Source organism: Impatiens glandulifera, chromosome 8 (assembly GCF_907164915.1).
Source record: "Impatiens glandulifera chromosome 8, dImpGla2.1, whole genome shotgun sequence".
Lineage (NCBI taxonomy): Eukaryota > Viridiplantae > Streptophyta > Magnoliopsida > Ericales > Balsaminaceae > Impatiens > Impatiens glandulifera.
Genome location: NC_061869.1, coordinates 6,553,121 through 6,572,104, shown reverse-complemented (window position 1 = coordinate 6,572,104; position 18,984 = coordinate 6,553,121). Strand labels below are relative to the sequence as shown.

Sequence of the window (18,984 nt, the reverse complement as noted above, 5' to 3'; positions counted from 1 at the left end):
GGCAGCATCTATAATTCCAGAGTTTGGAAAATCTGTAGACTGTGTTTGGATTGATTGATTTTGGTGTTTGCTCTATCTATTTAGGGTTCAATTTATTGATTTTGATTTGAATTCTTTTTTATAGTTGATGATTTTGAAAAACACATCTCAAAGGCTTGCACCCTCAATATTAATGAAATTTAGTTTCTAAACTTAAAATATCAACTAACTCATAAAACCTTATTATTATAAATTAAATTAAATTTTTACTATTCAATATATTTATAAATTAAAATTTATTATTATTATTTTTTTAATTTATTTATATTTAATATATATATTTAAATTGATAGTTAGTGTAATTCACGTCTATAGGATAATAATGTGTCATTTTTAAATGATAAAAATTCTCTCTCCTATTAAATTTTCAATCTTGACGAATGCATTTTTTTTTTCAACACTTTCATGTCAATATTTTCACGTATTTTATCATTTCTCTTTTTTTACCATCTAAATTGGAGAAATATAAATGTAAAAAGTTAGAGATAGAAAATCATGTTCGAAAGTATTCCATCTCGAACACGGCAATGTTTGGGACAATTTTCGGGAGCATTTCGACCCGAACACGGCAATGTTCAGGAGCATTCGTAAAGGCGATGTTCGGACGATTTCGTTTCGAAAATGACTTTCTTTCTTTAATTTTTTACATGATAATTTTTTTTCCAGCCTTGACTTACCGGTGGAGGGGAGCGGAGCAGCTGCCTAGTGTCGTTCTTTCTATCATTTTTTTTATAATTCGGATCATTTAAACTTTGTTTAATAATTTGATCCATAGTTAGAAGTGTAATGGCTTAATTGTTATTTATACTGGCACGAGCGGATAACGTCTTCTTCTTCTTCTTCCTCCTTTCTTCTCTGGTTTGCTTCAGTCTCTCTGGTTTTGCTTTTCTTAAGTGAAGTATGAATCGAAGTGGATATCACTGATATACATACAGAAACCGCCGTATCAAATCCTTCTTCTTTGCAATGTCTTCCTCTATCTCGCTTCAACAGACTGTACACTGTTTCCTCTCCAACTTCCAGGTCAGTTTCTTTCTACATTCTCTTCTCAATTCGCAATCTTTCCCTGTCTTAAACTGACACTTTTCTCTCTAAAAACCGCAGCTTTCACCGAAAGTTCCACTTCCCGGATGGAGGATTATAACCGGTAGACCACAGAGAATTCGTCCCTTAAGAGCTTCATCATCACTAGCTGAGGCTCCTCCATCTTCATTTCCACTCTTTCAACAACCTCCAGAGCCTGAAGATTTAACCGATTCTAAGGTCCGATTATTCTTATTTTCTAGGTTTTACATTCCTTTAAATTTTGAAAAAAACAAACTAATGTTACATTACTTGAATTTCGTTGTTACATTCATCAGCTGGAACCAGTAGATCCTGATTTTTATAAGATAGGTTATGTTAGAAGTGTTAGAGCTTATGGTATTGAATTCAAGCAAGGACCTGATGGTATTGGTGTTTATGCATCAAAGGATATTGAACCGACTCGTCGCGCTAGGGTTTGTAAATAATCTCTTTTATCTCAAGCCTTAATTATTCTTTTTCTCTCTTAAATTATCATATATATATATATATATATATATGGCAGGTGATAATGGAAATTCCATTGGAGTTGATGTTAACAATTAGTCAGAAGACACCTTGGATGTTTTTTCCAGATATAATACCAATTGGTCATCCAATATTTGACATCATTAACTCAACCAATCCAGAGGTGGTGTGATATATTTCGTAATTCTTATGTTGTTTCTTTCATAAGGGAATGGGATTTAGTTTTCTTCTTACTTAGTTGTTTGTAATCTTTTCGATGTTGTGACAGACAGATTGGGACTTGAGGTTGGCATGTCTTCTTCTGTTTGCGTTTGATAAAGAGGGTAACTTTTGGCAGATGTATGGTGATTTCTTGCCAAGTGCCGAAGAGTGTACTAGCATGCTTCTTGCCACAGAGGTTTGTTCGTAAAATTGAGGCCACAACTTCAATTATTCTTTTCATCATTTGGTATCAATGCAAGGGTTTTTTATCCTTTCAATTGAATGAACGAGCTCTGTTTGCAGTCATTTATCAACAGTTGGTTGTGAATAAATCTTGTTTATCCAATTGAAGGGATATAAATCCTTGAAACCCTGCACTCTTATCAGAATAACTATAGACATGATCCTAATAAGAAGTCCAAATGGAATAATAATAAAAGGATGTTTGAATTCTTTAGTCAATGAATTTTTGAATATGTGCAAATCTGGATTCACATCTAGATAAGAAATATGAGAGAATAGTGTTTCCAAATGAAACCAAATCTTTTTTGTTTTGTGGGAGAGTGATCTTTACTGTCATGTTATTAAATAGTATTGTAGCAACTCGAAGTTCTTGTTACTCTCAAGCCTTTTAATCCACCAATTGACCATGTTTCTTTCCTACATGAAATTCTATAATATGCAGGAGGAACTTTTACAGTTGCAGGACCATAATCTGGCCTCAACAATGAGAGAACAACAACAACGAGCGTTAGAATTTTGGGAGAGGAATTGGGTATGAACAAGCATGTATAGCTCTTTCTACTTTTTTCTTAGTTTCCCCTCAATGGAGATCTACAGACCAGGTTGGTTATTTCTTTCTCACTATATTTATTGACCCCATTATTTGCTTACTTGCAGCACTCTGATGTACCCCTTAAGATAAAGCGTCTAGCTCAAGAACCAGAAAGATTCATGTGGGCAATGAGTATAGCACAATCTCGATGTATCAACATGCAGATGAGAATTGGTGCTCTTGTTCAAGATGGAAATATGCTAATTCCGTATGCAGGTGAGTTTTTTTGCCCATTATTTGCCTTCATTTTTTTTTGTTAACATTTGATAAAATTTAAAATTAAGTGTTAATGTTGAATACAGAATTTTAAATGTCTAAATTGTAAACTAATTTTGGAACTAGGAAGAGCTAATGTATCCTTATAATGACGTAATTTGATTAATTTTTAGGAGTTAAAGTTGTCTTTTAGACGATCTTACTAAGTCATTCATAGTTTACCGAATTAGTCCAAGTTTTAGCTTAATCTAAATAATTAAATGATTTTAACGTTATCAAATAAACTTAAATCAAATAAGCACTTAAATTTAGATTAATTGATAAATTGTAACTGTTGAAAATGCAAATTGATGTTAGAAGACCTATATTGATGTGAGAGTGCTCATTTGACTTGTTTGTTGACTAATTGGGTGATACTTGTTCTAGATATGCTAAATCATTCCTTTCAACCAAATTGTTTCTTCCACTGGCGTTTCAAAGATCGCATGCTTGAGGTGATGACTAATGCGGGACAACGAATAAAAAAGGGAGAAGAGGTATTACAAGAATTGAAATAATAAGATGCTCTGATATATATTTATAGGATCAAACATTATTAACTTGTTCCGCTCTCGCTTGCAGATGACTATCAATTACATGAGCAAACAGAAGAACGACGTGTTCATGCAAAGATATGGTTTATCATCACCAGTGGTAAGACTAACCTCTTTTGAGTGAAAGAAACTGATTTTGTTCTTCTCATTCCTAGGTATTGATTGATGGTTTTGAAAATTACAGAACCCTTGGGATGTGATAGAGTTTTCAGGAAATGCGAGAATTCATCTAGACACTTACTTGTCGGTGATGAATATCTCTGGCCTTCCGGATGAATATTACCATAACAGTATGCGGGTTTTGTTTTGTTTTGTTTTGTTTTTCATAACATAAAAAAACATATCTTGATTGGATTGTTTTGTTGTGGTGGGGGTAGAAGAACTAGCAAGAGATGGAGATAGTTTTGTTGACGGAGCTGTGATTGCAGCAGCAAGAACATTGCCGGTTTGGTGTGAGGGTGATGTTCCCCCTATACCGAGTAAGGAGAGAAAAGCTGTAAAAGAGTTGCAAGAAGAATGTCAACAGATGCTCATGGAATTCTCGACTTCATCCCAACAAGACCACCAAATCCTAGGTACAAACAAACAAAACAAACATGTTCACGAGACATATGTATATATTTTTCTTACAAATCTGGGTGTTTTGTTTGAACAGAGTCTATTATGGTGGAGGAAGGGGGGGAAAGTAGGAAGAGGCTTGAAACAGCCATAAAATATAGATTGCATAGGAAGTTGTTCATAGAGAAGGTGATAGAGGCACTTGATGTTTACCAAGACAGATTATTGTTCTAGAATTTTATTCATCTTTTTGTATTGGAGAAACAAAGTTTTGTATGAAATAGGATTAGCTTTCAAAGGCTTTGGGTGTATTTTATACTAGTTAAAAGCTCTTTATTTGGAAATATCATAATTTCAATTAATTTATAAATTCTATTCCAATGTAGAATCATAAATCAACAAAGGTCCATTGTAATTTGGGATAAAAATTTATTACGTAATTTTTATAATTAATTTTTTTTAATAATGACACTTATTTTTTTTATTTTTTCTAATAAATGTCAATTCATTAAAAATTAAAAAGAAACTTATATCGCTACACAAATTAAATTTTATCCACGACTTCATCTCTTTCACCTTAGTTTTACTCTCGTCTGCACCTTGCCTGACTCCCCTCCTCTTCATCTCGCAATTTGTCCTAAACTCGACTCAACTTAATTTCATTTTGTGTTTAGCCGATCATCTCCTGTCGCCGTTCATTCTTAGCTCCACGCTCACTGGTCATCTGGTAGCTGATCATTTTTAGTTTCCCTCACAGCTAGATTATGTACTCTCCACCTTGAATCTTTAATCTATGACTTGAATGGTTAATATAGGGATATAGTTTTTGAAATTCAATTTAAGATTTTTGTTATTAAATTTTAGGAATTTTTAAATTAAAGTTAGTATTTTTGAAATGAATTTAGGGCAGGGGCGAAGCCAGGATGAAAAATTACTTGGGGCCGATTCTAACTTGCACCTTCAGATTTAACTTTCTATGTTCCGTTTTTTTTCCTGTAATTGATACAATAAATTAATAAATTCAAACATAAAATTAATAGTTTTTCTTTTAGCTTCCATAGTTGATAAGTTCCATTATAACTCTAACAAAATTTAAATAAAACACACATAATATAATTTAATCCACTTCCTCCGGTAACGATGATCATCAATCATATATGCTCGGAAAATTTGATGGATATGTTAGACGTTTAAGAGAAAGAAAATAATTTTGTACATCTTTATTCAATATAGTAAATGTATTTATACTAGAGTTACGTTAACAATGAAACTATAATATAATATAATAATATATATCATTAAATCAGATGGATAAATATTTAAAATGGAAGAGACGTAGGCTCCCATGCGTGGCTGTGTACTTGAAATTAAAATTAAGATTTATTTTTTGAAATTGAAATTAGAGTTTTCTTAAATTCTTTTACAAGAAATTCGATTTAGGGATCTAGCAAGTTTTTTAAATCATTTTACTTACTTTGTTGATTATCATGGAAAGACTTAAATTTTTTAGTTTGCTAATATATAAATAAACCAAATCATTATAGATCAACCTTAAATTGTGGTTTCATACGGGATTCTATACTATTGTTATTACATCACATACATATGACCTTTAAGAATGAAAAAATAACAAAATAAACTTAGAAACAAGCCTTTTTAAGTTCAGCCAACAAGGATTTAAGGTTAAAAATTCATCTTCATTAAGAATTTCTAATATGTATAAGTATCACAACAAAGAAGGATCAAATTGATCGGACTAGCGAGTTGCCAAAGATGATAAGGAAATGAAGAATAAAGTAGATAAGCTTAAAGGAAAAAAAACTAATGCTCTGTATAATTGGTTTGAATCATTGGAAAATCGTCATCTTATAGCCTTGTAAAAATATTTATCGAAACAATTGCGGTCTTGAATTTTAGAATTCTTTTTAATTGAATTTAGTATTTTTGAAATGGATTTAGGTTATTTTTATGAAATCTCTATGCACTCGATGTGAAACTTTAAAAAAGTATGGAACAACTTAAACTTATTAGAGTATATACATAAAGTCTTCTTATTATTAATGCTGAAATTCATGTTTATTAAGTTATAATAATTTTTTTTTATGTATGAAAAACACCGTATCGAGAAAAACGAAACCTAGATACCTCACTAAGCTAATAAAACTTTCTTAAAATCTCGTAAGATAAATAGAAAATTAGAATTTTGTATTGTTTTTTAAAGATTTCTCTTTGCGTAACTTCTCAAATATTACACCTTAAATTTTGCACATTTTTGAAATTCACACATTATGGGCAATAAAATATGATGTAATTAAAGATGTTGATCAATTTTGTATTTGGGATTTGATGGAGTTTATTTAATCAATTGCCTATAAAAATCAGTCTCATTGGGTAATGTGTTTTAAGTTTCTTCAACATTGATCAACATGTTGTACAACCTTAAATTGAATATTGAAGAGACTTAAATTACCATCACCCTCGTAATACCAAAACCTAAGCAAAGACTAATTTTTATAACTCAATGATTGAATAAACTCCATATTTTGATCAACATCTCTAATGACCATCAAGTTTTCTTATGAATGTATTAGTCTCAAAAATTTGCAAAAATTTAAATATGATGTTTGAAAAATTACAAAATAGAAATCTTTGAAAGAGTACAAAATTCTAATTTATTATTTACCGTTTGAGAAAGTTTTATCGGTTTAGTAAAGTGTTTAAAGGGCTTCGTTTTCTTTCGATTGGATGATTTCTTCAAATTTTTCATCAGGAACTAATCAAACATTCATTTCAAAAATAATAATAAGAGAAATGTATGTATATACTCTAACAAGTTTAAGTTATTAGCATACTTTTTGAAAGTTTCATATCTAGTGCATAAAGATTTCAAACTCTATATCCATTTAAAAAAAAATTCAAGAACCTAATTGTTTTATGGACAAATGTTTTACGAGGCTACAATATAACAATTTTCAATGGTTCATACCAACCTAGATTGTATACAACTTTCTTAGAGAGATGTATACCTAGATCACTTGATCCTTCTTTGATTAAAAAAATAGAAAACTTTTGAATTTTTAACCTTAAATCCTTGTTTTTATTTTTGAAGTTCTATACATGAGCTATAATATTGGTAGAATCCCGTATGAACCAAGGTTGATCTACATCAACCTGATCTATTTATATATTATCAAACCAAAATATTTAAGCTTTTATAAAATAATCAACAAAACTAGTAAAACGATTTTAAAACCAACGAGCTAAATCCCTAAAACGAATTTCTTATAAGAAAATTTTAATAAAAAAACTCTAATTTCAATTTAAGAACTCAAAATATTAATTTCAATTTCAAGAACTCAAAATCTTAAATACATTTCAAAAAACACATTTGAAAAGGAGGAGTGTCAAGTTAGGACGAGTTGAAAAGGGTGAAAATAATGGAGTCTTCATGAATGTAGGGTTTTTATTTTTTATTTTTAATAAATTGACATATAAAAAATAAGTGCATTTAAAATTACGTGTTACTATTAATTTTTTTAATTATAAATGTTACGTAATATTTTTTTTTACGAACATTCATGTCCGTTAGGACAAAAAAATCTCATTTTTGTACAAATCTGACATTACGGAAATCCAAATTACAAGGTTCTAAAGAAGATGTCTCAGACTCTCAAATTACAATTAACCCTTTATTTCGGCCCAATAATAAATACAAGACAAATACACATTTGGAGGGACAATAAAATAATATTGTTGTTCTTCAATATTAAAAATTCACATAATAATCAAACAAATTAACAAATCTTTCAAAATCCTATTTCCAATTTAACATGAACCCTAGTAGAAGTTAATGACTTGTCCTCTCTTATTTAAAATATCCTCTTGATCGAATAGCAACAAGAATTTGGGTTATTCGACCTGCTAGGGGACCCAAGAATGGTCGGGAATAAACGTCACAAAAAAATTAGATTACTCCTTTGAATGTAAACCGACTTGAAAGAAAAATAAAACCACGAATATATCGTAGTTCTATGTTGTGCTTTCACTCGAGTACAAACAAGTATTACAACAGAAGATTTTTGGGAATTCATACCTCTTTTACGAGTTCCAAGCCTTTCGCATCTTTCTTCCAAGGTATCTAAAACCGCCAACAACCCCTACAGTTAACAAACCAGAAACGGCCTGCCTTGCACTTCCAATCATAACCTTATTCCTCATAACTTTCCTTAAGCATTCTGCACCCTCCTCTTTTGATGACATTATTATTTCCCGCACAATCCTACCTACAAATTCTATTAATATGACATGTTTCTTCAACCCTAAACTTGTTTCAAATTGGGTAATCACAAAACCTACCAGATTGGTTGACATTCTTCCTTTCACCAAGCTTAAACCCCATTTCACCTCTGATTGCACTAGGAAGTGAACAAACTAGAGAAGAGGCTGCTGATAAGCTACAGTCCTGTCATGTTTATCTAGTTTATAAGAAATCCCTAAGCCCGCGTTATTTCAGTAAAATGATATTAAGGGTATAAATATAATCAATATATAAGGTAGATTGGATAGTGATTATTTAGAAATAATCCACATGCAACAAGGCCTAAAACCTAAGGTTATGTCACATTTTCATTTCTATGTCAAAGATGAGCTTCAAGGATGAACTAACCTGCAACATATTTACTTGGTGACCAGAAGATGATGATGATTTGAACCTCAACAGATCCTTAGTAGCATATTCTTCCAGGATTGGCTTGTAGATTTCTTGGAATAGTCCAAACTGTCCCTTAACAATTTTCTTCACCTGGAATAATAGGTCACAAATATATACACTCGCTTCAGACAAGATTCTACTTTTCTTTTCTTTTTATTGCAATGGTAGGAAATTGTATGTGGTCGGCAAAAGAAACATGCAGTTATGTATGCAATTGAAGAGACAATAATAGACTGATTTGTGAGAAAATCTACAATTTTTTATGATTGTCAAAATTTACAATGATTCAGAAAATTATTTGACTGCTATCGAGAAAAAAATCTCTATCCAAAAAGTTACACTATAATTTGTATACTGAATGAAGCAACAAAAATCATGATAAACATACTAATATGATCATGATCTAGAAAATTTCTAATACCAAACAAAAAATAAAACCACTCTAGTTTTAACTTTGATACAGATTGTGACAAAATACTTGGTTTCCAAAATGGCTCATGTTCATTATTTTGTAAAAAGCACATTAAGAACAAACAGGATGGGATAAGAAAACGGGATGTTACACAGATTTGGAAATTCAATGGTGGTTTTGCTACCAGATTCGGAAACACGAGTGTTTCAAAATAAGGCCAATCTTATCTATAGCTGATTTCTCGCAAATAGAGATGGAAACAGTAAAAATGATAGTGGTTCTTGTAACTAAAGGTCAATTGACATGTCAAAAGTACCAAGAACTCACCTTATCCTTGTCCTCTGCAAAAAGCATACGCAAATCTCCCCTATATGAGAGACTACATATTCCGGCATAAAGACTTTCCTGAAGCCATATATCCCACATTAAGAACAAACAAAATCCAACACTTCATAAAAAAAGAAAAAAACTGAGCCAAGATGAAAGTTAACCTCAGTGAATTCAGAAGGAAGAAGAAGTAGAGCAGCCGAAGTTGCAGCCCTCAAATTGACAGAATTCACGTTCTCAATATCCAGATTATCCGTAATCATATGAACCTAGGAGAAGAAGGGGAAGAATAAAATGCATCTAGAAAAAAATATCGACGGGAATCAAGTAGAATTCACGAGCTAGCTTTCTACAGGGAAAAAATCCTGGTTTTCAAGAAAGAAAAAACAAAAGAACTCGGGAGGAGTTTGCATACAGGTTTTTGTAGGCGACCACTAAGGTAGAATCTGTCCCAGCTCAACAAGTCCTGAATCAAGTCATGCATTCGAACTACCCCATACTTGAACACCTATAATAATGGTTTAAGTAAAAACGGTTTCTTGTAGAAACCAAACGAGACAATATGCTCAAATTTGAGTTAACGAGGATAAAAATTCTTCCTCCCATACTTGAACATTTCTAATCTGTATCCATATCAAGATGAGAGCAAGTTTGAAACTAAACCGACATAGATTCAAAATTTTATTGGTCGTTTCTTATCTGGATTCAATACAGAAACGTAAACAAATGTTTCCAAACGAAGATAGTGAGTTATATTTTCAAATATAAATTATGCATGCTCTAGGATGAAAACAGAAATGCGAATAGTACCTTATCATTGAAAGAAACAAAGGGATTAAAGTGTACACCAACACCAATTTCATCTGCAATTTCAGTAATCTAGCACAAGAAACAAATACAAGAGGATTAATAGCTTTCAACTAGCTTCGATTATATAAAATTGAGTAGAGAATATGAAAATAGAGAAATACCAACTTTGCTCCACCAAGATGTACCAACCAAGAGGCATAGTGATCTTTATTCATCTTCAGATTCTTGGTTCGAGAAAATGAGAAGAATTTAAAATACAGTTAAGCCAATGATAATGTAATAAGGAAGAAGATACTAAAGCAAACAAACACTAACCTCAGCATGCCATTTCTGAGGATCTGCTACACCGAGAATACAATCTATCATGGATGACTAGATTAACAGATCCAGAGTAAACCAGTAATGGATTAATTGAACTCAAAATAAAGTATATTCAAGAAATCATGAATGTACAACAGAAACAACAACCTTATCATGATTATTTGGATGAAGAGATGAACCATAAATGCAGCAAAACTCTACAGGAGGAAGAACTTTGAGCAGAGCACCAAGTTCATCCCTGGTCTGGCCTTCCATTGCCTAAGAGAAACAAGAAACCTGTGAAGAGATCATATAAAATAAAATGAGATGGTTATCATAGTGAAAGAAGAAGACTTTCATCGAACAGTTGGTGTGCAAGAATTATTATGTGGGTAGAAGATGGAATTTTGCTGTTAAGGGTGGGTTGGAGAGTTGATTCTCGAGTAGGAAATCAATGTAGAAGAATTTTTGGAGACAAATGAAGGTGGGTACCTAAGAATGATCTCAAATTGGATTCTGGATTCTTCAAAAGGGCTTGGATTGATATAAATTATAGACAATGATCTAAACTTGAACTGTTGATAAGGCGATTCGGCCACCGATTATGGTTGATTAACAGAGGTGAGCTACACTTTGCTTCAGCTACGTAACCACCGCTACGGCTTTATTTTGAGCTCGAACAAATTTGACTTAACTTTGAAATATACGAAGTTAAATTCGAATTATCATAATTTTATTTTTTTCCATGTATTATTTTTGTTTTTTAAATTAATTTATCATATTAATAAGTAATTTAATTATTATAATTTGTTAAATTTGACTTGAGTGAAACTATAGGAACAAATATTGAAGAAAATATAAATTTGATATTTATTTTTATATAATTTCAAAATTAATTTACCAATTTAAATTGTATTTAATTTTAAATTTTAATATTTTTTTCTAAAATTTAAATAAATAAATGGGAATAGTTGTAAAATGATGAGAGTCTTAATTTTGTTTTACAAATATTTGATAAATTAATCAAGAAAAAAATATAATACATGAAAAAGAAAAGTTTGTAAAAAAAATATTAAATGTTTAAAATTATGATATATAATTGTTCAAATATTAATTGTGTAATATATATATATTATTTTTTTATAATATATTTAATTTAAATTAAATATTAATTTATATAAAATAATATTATAAAATATATTTTAATTATATATAGTAAATTAATATTATTATTCTATTAAAACCCAACTCATGTAAAAAATAAATAAAAAATATAGCAGCAACAATAATATATTTTTTTTTAATTTTAACATTCCTTAATGATTTTAAAAACTTAACTAATAAGAGGTTTAGTATTTAAAAACTTAACTAATAAGAGGTTTAGTATGAATTGGAACGAAGTGGGATCCTCTGCTCTCAATACAAATCGAGAACTCATTTTCAATTGCTCTCAATACAAATCGAGAACTCATTTTCAATTGGAACACGATCTGCTCTCAATACAAATCTCAATACAAATCGAGAACAGACAATCCCATTTTCAATTGGAACACAATCTACTCTCAATACAAATCGAGAACAGACAATCCCATTTTCAATTGGAACACGAATAAACTAAAATGTTGAATTCAATTGGCAAGGTTATTCGATTTAACTATTCGAAAACTAAGTGTTTGTGGTAGATAGTAAAAAAATAAAAGTGAAATTTGATATATAATTGTTACAATTTGTGACAAAATACAATAGATTTTATGTAATTTCCTTCCACCAACCCTTTGCAACAGCTATAGTTATATATAATCTACAATGAACTTCATCATGACATATCAAGAATACAATATTACAAGACACAACCAACCAAACTTATTCAAACAACATAAAAGGCATGTTGTTTTCAATTTCCCCTCCACATTATTTCTCCACAGTTATTTCGAGTATAGTAGTAAGTCTAGGCCTTTTATATCTTCTCAACAGTAGAGAAGAGCAAACCACGCTAACCGAGGACATAGCCATGCAAGCTCCGGCAGCCCACGGAGGCAATCTCAGCCTCGCCCACGGGTAAAACACCCCCGCCGCCACAGGAATAGCCACCACATTGTATGCCATGGCGAATGTGTAATTCCACTTTATTCGTGAAATTGTCTTCTTAGAGAGGTCTATTGCTGTGATTACGTCTTCTAGATTGTTCCTCATTAGAACGTAATCGGCAGCTTCTATCGCGATGTCTGTCCCTGCCCCGATTGCCATACCCACGTCTGACGCGACTAGAGCTGGCGAATCGTTGATGCCGTCGCCCACCATTGCTACTACGCTTCCTCCGTTTTCTTTTTGTAGTGAAGCGATCACGTCGGCTTTTCCTGCTGGCATTACCTCCGCTCTTACATCATCGATACCAACCTGCATGTTTTTGTTATAATTAGAATAATAATTGGAAATAATGGCGTTTAGGCCTTGTTTTAGTTCACATAAATCATTTTCATCAATAAAATGCAAGGCTAATGACTCTTTGCTAAAATATTAAAATACCCATCGACCTTTTTTGAAAAAAGTCATTGCATATAAGTCTTTAAACAAAACAAAGGAAAACAATCGATCAAAGGTAAAGAGGGCCTCAACGAGCTCTTAAATCTTCCAATAGGTCAATAATGTCCCCCCTAACTTGATTATTTTTAACCTTATCCTTAATAAATAACCTTAAATTACCAAAAATAACCTAATACTTTATCAAGATCCAAACAAATTTCAGGATTTGTCTCCAACTAAGTTTAGTTTTCAAACATTTTTTGCATATGGATCTGGGAGAAACAAAATTTTAAAAAACGTATTTCAAAATGGGGGGCCATATTACTGTCCGGTTTTCCTCTATTGGAATGACCTTTAAAAGAAAGAGAAATTGAAAAAGAACAAGAAGAAGAACAGACCTCTTTGGCGACTGCTCTGGCTGTTCTCCAATTGTCCCCAGTGACCATGACAGGTTTGATCCCCATTTTCTTAAGACCTTCAATAACTACTGCTGCTTCTCTTTTTAGAGGATCTGCCACCCCTAACATGCCTATAATCGTATTGTCATATGCAACAAGTACACCCGTGTTTGCATTTTCTTCCAACTCCACTACACAAATTTCGATATGATCTGGAATCAGGATTCCATTTTCTGTCATCAGTTTCCTGTTGCCTATCTGAAATTTGTTGTGCAAAAACCCACTCATTAACCTCTTTTTCTTTTTGCTTCTCAATTTCTAGGGGGCTTTTTTAATGTGGTCAATATCTTATGATCAACATTAACTATTAAGAAATTCTGGTCATTTGAGTCAGATAAACTACTTATTTTTCCGCTAAAACAATATTTCTTTTAAATAACAGATCCAACAAGTTCTAGATCTTAGTGAAACTCACCAGTAACAGTTTTCCACCTATAAAGCACTGGACACCTCTTCCAGGCATAGCCGAGAAATTTGAGGCTTCATGTAACCATCCAGAGTAGTTTGAAACATTGCCTTTCTTTTTAGGATCATTGAGAGTGGAAGGATCGTCAAAGAAATGGAAATGGCTTGCATATTCAGTGATTGCTTTAGCCAGTGGGTGTTCACTGCATGCCTGAGATCCACAGACAGTCAGTTAATCAAAGAAAACGAAATAAGTGGGAATGACTAATTCATTAGGTGTTTATTTGAATGACTTAAGTTCTCATCCATACATTCATAAGAGAGGCAATATAAACCTATAACACAATCTTTCTTTCTACATAACTGTTATTTAAAATCAATTCATTGTTTAGATTGAGCTAAAATTAAGCTAAAAAATGTTAAGATAAAATATCATGATTAATTCGGGATGCTTTGAAAAATATAGTAAGAACATCCAAAATACAAGTTTAACCCTTAAAAATTAATCAGATTACATCATTTTAAAGGTAAAATAGTCTTTTCCAGACATTAGGTCCACATTTTATCAAATCTATAGTACTTCAAATCTACATATTTCAATATGATTTATTCAGCATTTATTTTTAAAACACTTAATATTTAGTTTTATCCAACATACAAAGAAAATAAAGGAAAAATGTTTACCTCAGCTGAAGCTACCAATGTTAGAAATTCACCACGATCCATTCCCGTGAAAGTTTTAGCCACCGTAACAGAGGCCTTCCCTTGGGTAAGAGTTCCTGTTTTATCAAACACGACATACTTGATTTTATGTGCTCTCTCCAATGCATCTCCTCCTTTTATTAGCACACCATTGTTAGCTCCAACCCCCGTTGCAACCATAACAGCTGTAGGGGTGGCCAAACCAAGGGCACATGGACATGCAATCACGACAACAGATATCGAAAACATGAGGGAAAATACAAAGAAGTTGCTGTTTACAGGCAACCATTCTTTTGGATATGCCCCAAGAACTCCACTAATATACCTACAAGTCACCAGAAAAATGAAATCAAAACATTTAAGAGTTATTTTATTTAAAACATTAACAAGTGAATTAATAGCATAAACTGCATTAGTTTGCTGGCTTACCATCCCAACAAAGTCAGTAATGACATTGCAACTACTACAGGAACAAAAATGCTGGCAACCTGTACATTAAACATAAGAATGTATTAGAGAGCTTAGTCACATGTATTTAAAATCAACCACAACTCTTTCTAGGTCTCCTCTCATCTGTCTATTTCATTTGATTCCAACAAAGTGGTTATAATCCTATAGATGACAAAGACGACTAACAGAAAAGCAAACGATCAGTAGTAGTAAGAGTCATATTCCTCTAGTGGTAATTATCTAGCTTATTAGTAGTGCAAGTTACTTTTTAACATTGCATCAGAGGTTAACAATATTTGGGTTTCATCTGCTCCTCTACAAGAGCTGCAATTGACACCAACCATGGGACAAGTTGCCAAGCTCCTATTCCATTTAATGCCTATGTTTGTATAATGTAAACTGAGATAAGCAGATTCATCTTTATGCTCAAGGACGTAATAGGAAATATTGACTCTAAAATAGCATAATGTTGATTTTAATCTTCAAACATTACATTAGAAAGCAACACTTACAAAATCTGCAAACTTTTGAATTGGAGCTTTAGACATCTGTGCTGTCTCCACAAGACTAATTATCTGGCTCAAAACTGTGTTAGATCCCACTTTGGTGGCTTGTATATGCAAGGAACCATGCATATTCATTGTGCCTCCAATAACTGCTGAATTCACCTCCTTCACAACAGGCACAGATTCACCAGTAACCATACTCTCGTTGACATGACTAGTTCCTCTTACAACCAATCCATCAGCTGGCACTTTTGTACCAGGAAGAACTTTGAGTAAATCACCTGGCTGAATTAGCAAAGTATCTATCTCTCTTTCGCCAAGAATATTCCCATCTACAAGAAATTATAACTATTTTATTAATTTATCCAAATCTAAGCAGATATTCATTAAAATGAAAATAAACAATTGGTTCTCTTCCCATTTCAAGAACCAATTCAACCTGGCGGACGAAACGTTCATGTCACGCGTTCACATTGTTTATTAGGACTCACCTTGGTTAATACAAACTTAAACATTTTTAAAAAAATTACCACAAAAGAAAAAACAGGGATTGTAAAAAATTAACAAGGACCCAGAGACAAACAAGGAGAATAGATTCATATAGAGTCTTGCCTAAGAGACCTCCCACTGTGAACACCCTGAATGGAAGTGGGAGGTCATGCTAGCTTTTCTTCAGGTTACAAACCCTGATTTTAAAAATAAAAATAAAAATAATAGTATATTCATATTACATGAAGATAAAGAATACCTTTGTCTAGGACAAGTAACAGAGCAGTTCCAGGTGCTAGTTCCACTAACTTTTTAATAGCATCAGAAGTCTTCCCCTTGGCAAGTGTTTCCAAATACTTCCCCAACAGAACAAATGTGATTAGCATTGCACTAGTCTCAAAGTAAGTTGGAGACCAAAATCCAGTGATTGCTTCGTATAGAAGGGCATAGACAGAGTAGAAATAAGAGGCTGAAGTTCCAAGAGCTACTAAGACATCCATGTTAGTCGAACCATTTCTAAGTGCTCTACCAGCTGCAACATAAAAACGCTTCCCAATAACAAACTGAATGACACTTACAAATGCCCACTTCAACCAATCACCAGTCTTGAAAGGACCACATCTCCGGAGCAACATAGAATTCAAAAGGGGTATGTGAGGGCATACCACTCGCATGAAAAATACTGGAATCTGCCACAAATTTAAAAACAGTCAATAGAAGGACAAACATATACAAGAATGTACTGCTAATGTCCTTGAGACCGATAACCACATAGAAATATCTTGTATCGTTGACTTATTTAATAAATCTCAAAATAATTCAATTTATAGAAATTTTGAAAGTAACTGTTATTTAAATTCATAACCACCTGTGCAATGAAAGCCCAATATTCTCAGATTCCCTTGAGAGGGATTTTTCCACTAAATCAAATCACTATCAGAACAAAATTTCTATGTATTTTGACAGAGCAGAAAGAGTGCAGCAGTAAATTGATAATAAGGAACACTCATAGCTTGTTTGATGTAGCCTGTAGGGTTTGGATTATTTGAAAGAAAAAAAACTAGAAATCCTTTATATTTAATATTTAGGGTATTTTAGTTGAGGATGAAATAAGGAAACTTTCATCAACCAAAGCATGAGAATTGACGAAGAAAGGCATATGCACAATTTGTAACAGACAATGGAAAACAAGGAGACTCACACTAAGAAGCAAACTAGCAGTGAAGAGGCGAAACATATTTGAAGATTCTTCTAGATCTCTGGAAGTCATTCTGGTGTAAGGATTCTTAACATGTAACTTAAACTTCTCAATGCTTGCCTTCTCAATTGCATCAATTAATGACCTACAACCAATAACTTCAGGATCAAAGAGAATTTGTAGTTCTCTCGCTTCCCTATTAAAGTAAAACTGCCTAACTCCTTTCAAGTTACAAAGTATCCCATCCAAAAGATGTATATCCTCATCACCCAATATTCCAGAAACACCAACAATAATTTTATCCTGTTCGTTACTTTGAACGAAAGATGCTTCAAAACCAGCATCTTCAATCGCACTTACTATCTCACCCTTGTTTATCGTAACAGGATCATACTCAACTTCACCTAATGAAGTGGCTAAAGCAACCGTCGCCCTTTTAACTCCAGGAAGACTCCGTAATATCCCTTCAACAGAATTCACACAAGCTGCACATGTCATACCACCTATAGTAAACTGTCCTAGTAACATTTTGTGAACCTTCTTTCCAGATAAATTTTCTTCAGGCAATATTTCAGCATCAAATCCTGCATCTTCAATTGCATTTTTTATATCTTCTTCCTGAAAAGACAAGTTCATCAATACATTTTTCCCATTGTCTAATGTCAAACTGATCAGAGACCTAAATGAATCAAAATTCAAGATTAAAACCTAATGCAAGTCTTATTAAGGAAAAGTAAATCCAAATTTAGAAAAAAAAAGTCAAAATTAAAGAATCAAGGTAACTAAAAATACTGATCTAGTTGAATCAAAACATAATCTATTATCTACCTTAACCAAAGTTGGATCAAAAACAACATCAGCCTTATTCTGAAGCAAGGCAACAGAAGCTCTCAACACTCCATTAACGCTTCGTAGAGCTCCCTCAACGGAATTAGAACAAGCAGCGCAGGTCATACCTGTAACACTAACTTGAATTCTCTTAATACCTTGTCCTAGCCCCTCCTCTTGACGATCAAACGCATCTAGAAGACGAACATCTTCTAGATCGCCGGTTTCATCATTATCATCGTCATCGGAAGCAAGAACGAATCCTTGCTGCTTCTTTGGTGTGACGACCGTGAGTTGTAGGTCTCTGAAACTCGGCGCCATTGAAGGTACCGAGAAGAGACCGGATAAATTGTGGATTATTGTATGGACAAATTGGAGAAGGGCTAGGAAGGGAGCTCTGGAGAAGGGGGGGTGAGGAATTGAAGGTCTGGTTATGGAAATGGATTAGGTTAGGAAGGAAGGAGACTTCTTCTTCTTCTTCTTCTTCGGAAGGAAGATGAAATCAGCAATTTCGCAGACAAATATAGAATTCGCCATTTTTCTATCTGTACTAACACGCTTTTTGTACTGCACGATAATTTTGATGGGCATGACCGGACATTTATTTTTATTTTTTATCAACTAACAATTGATCCCCAATTGATATACATTAATTGTCATAATCTCTTATTTGAAAATTTGTATATAATTTATAACAAATAAATATTTTAAATATAACTTTTTTTTTATTTTTTTATTTTTATTATTATTATCATTATGGGAAACTTAAGTTGACTAACAATATCTCTAATAAATAGTCAAATTATGAAATTAGGACTGGGGTGAGGCATTTCAGAACATCTTCTTTTAAATTTCATAATTTGGGTTTTCAG

General features: G+C 32.5%; 3 protein-coding genes across 4 annotated transcripts; 1 reads left to right on the top strand and 2 right to left on the bottom strand.

Annotated features, from left to right (window-relative positions):
- The first annotated feature begins 893 nt into the window (after nt 1–893).
- Nucleotides 894–4,314, top strand: LOC124911421 (protein PLASTID TRANSCRIPTIONALLY ACTIVE 14). Of its 2 annotated transcripts, none has more exons than XM_047451900.1 (12): nt 894–1,062; nt 1,144–1,302; nt 1,401–1,538; nt 1,628–1,753; nt 1,859–1,987; nt 2,477–2,566; nt 2,692–2,842; nt 3,269–3,378; nt 3,464–3,535; nt 3,620–3,725; nt 3,816–4,010; nt 4,091–4,314. In XM_047451900.1, exons 1-12 carry the CDS (start codon nt 1,006–1,008, stop codon nt 4,225–4,227), a joined length of 1,470 nt encoding a protein of 489 aa, XP_047307856.1. In that variant the 5' UTR covers nt 894–1,005; the 3' UTR covers nt 4,228–4,314. The 2 variants fall into 2 exon arrangements, with proteins under 2 accessions (XP_047307856.1, XP_047307855.1); XM_047451899.1 differs by having other exon boundaries at nt 895–1,062; nt 3,813–4,010.
- A 3,414-nt stretch (nt 4,315–7,728) lies between these two features.
- On the bottom strand, nt 7,729–11,223 carry LOC124912087 (phosphatidate cytidylyltransferase, mitochondrial). The gene is made up of 11 exons (XM_047452646.1): nt 11,046–11,223; nt 10,722–10,850; nt 10,569–10,625; nt 10,415–10,477; nt 10,254–10,322; nt 9,859–9,951; nt 9,608–9,712; nt 9,444–9,521; nt 8,660–8,794; nt 8,350–8,455; nt 7,729–8,276 (listed from the first exon to the last, which is right to left on the bottom strand). The coding sequence occupies exons 2-11, from the start codon at nt 10,827–10,829 to the stop codon at nt 8,092–8,094; spliced, it is 999 nt and encodes a 332-aa protein (XP_047308602.1). The 5' UTR covers nt 10,830–10,850; nt 11,046–11,223; the 3' UTR covers nt 7,729–8,091.
- A 1,014-nt stretch (nt 11,224–12,237) lies between these two features.
- On the bottom strand, nt 12,238–18,649 carry LOC124912086 (copper-transporting ATPase RAN1-like). The gene is made up of 9 exons (XM_047452645.1): nt 18,113–18,649; nt 17,288–17,902; nt 16,346–16,775; nt 15,604–15,929; nt 15,071–15,129; nt 14,624–14,966; nt 13,950–14,150; nt 13,475–13,732; nt 12,238–12,950 (listed from the first exon to the last, which is right to left on the bottom strand). Exons 1-9 carry the CDS (start codon nt 18,431–18,433, stop codon nt 12,465–12,467), a joined length of 3,039 nt encoding a protein of 1,012 aa, XP_047308601.1. The 5' UTR covers nt 18,434–18,649; the 3' UTR covers nt 12,238–12,464.
- Nucleotides 18,650–18,984: the final 335 nt, after the last annotated feature.

What these genes read in the sequence shown, in the direction of transcription:
- LOC124912086 (XM_047452645.1), bottom strand. Translation starts at nt 18,433, where the DNA reads ATGGCGCCGAGTTTCAGAGACCTACAACTCACGGTCGTCACACCAAAG. An exon ending in CTGCTAGTTTGCTTCTTAGT is followed by an intron (nt 16,776 to 17,287) that starts GTGAGTCTCCTT and finishes AATTTGTGGCAG; the next exon opens with ATTCCAGTATTTTTCATGCG. An exon ending in GTTACTTGTCCTAGACAAAG is followed by an intron (nt 15,930 to 16,345) that starts GTATTCTTTATC and finishes AATTTCTTGTAG; the next exon opens with ATGGGAATATTCTTGGCGAA.
- LOC124912087 (XM_047452646.1), bottom strand. Translation starts at nt 10,829, where the DNA reads ATGGAAGGCCAGACCAGGGATGAACTTGGTGCTCTGCTCAAAGTTCTT. An exon ending in CTCAGAAATGGCATGCTGAG is followed by an intron (nt 10,478 to 10,568) that starts GTTAGTGTTTGT and finishes TCTCGAACCAAG; the next exon opens with AATCTGAAGATGAATAAAGA. An exon ending in TTGCAGAGGACAAGGATAAG is followed by an intron (nt 8,795 to 9,443) that starts GTGAGTTCTTGG and finishes CTATTATTCCAG; the next exon opens with GTGAAGAAAATTGTTAAGGG.
- LOC124911421 (XM_047451899.1), top strand. Translation starts at nt 1,006, where the DNA reads ATGTCTTCCTCTATCTCGCTTCAACAGACTGTACACTGTTTCCTCTCC. An exon ending in AATTTTGGGAGAGGAATTGG is followed by an intron (nt 2,567 to 2,691) that starts GTATGAACAAGC and finishes GCTTACTTGCAG; the next exon opens with CACTCTGATGTACCCCTTAA. An exon ending in GGATGAATATTACCATAACA is followed by an intron (nt 3,726 to 3,812) that starts GTATGCGGGTTT and finishes TGGTGGGGGTAG; the next exon opens with AAGAACTAGCAAGAGATGGA.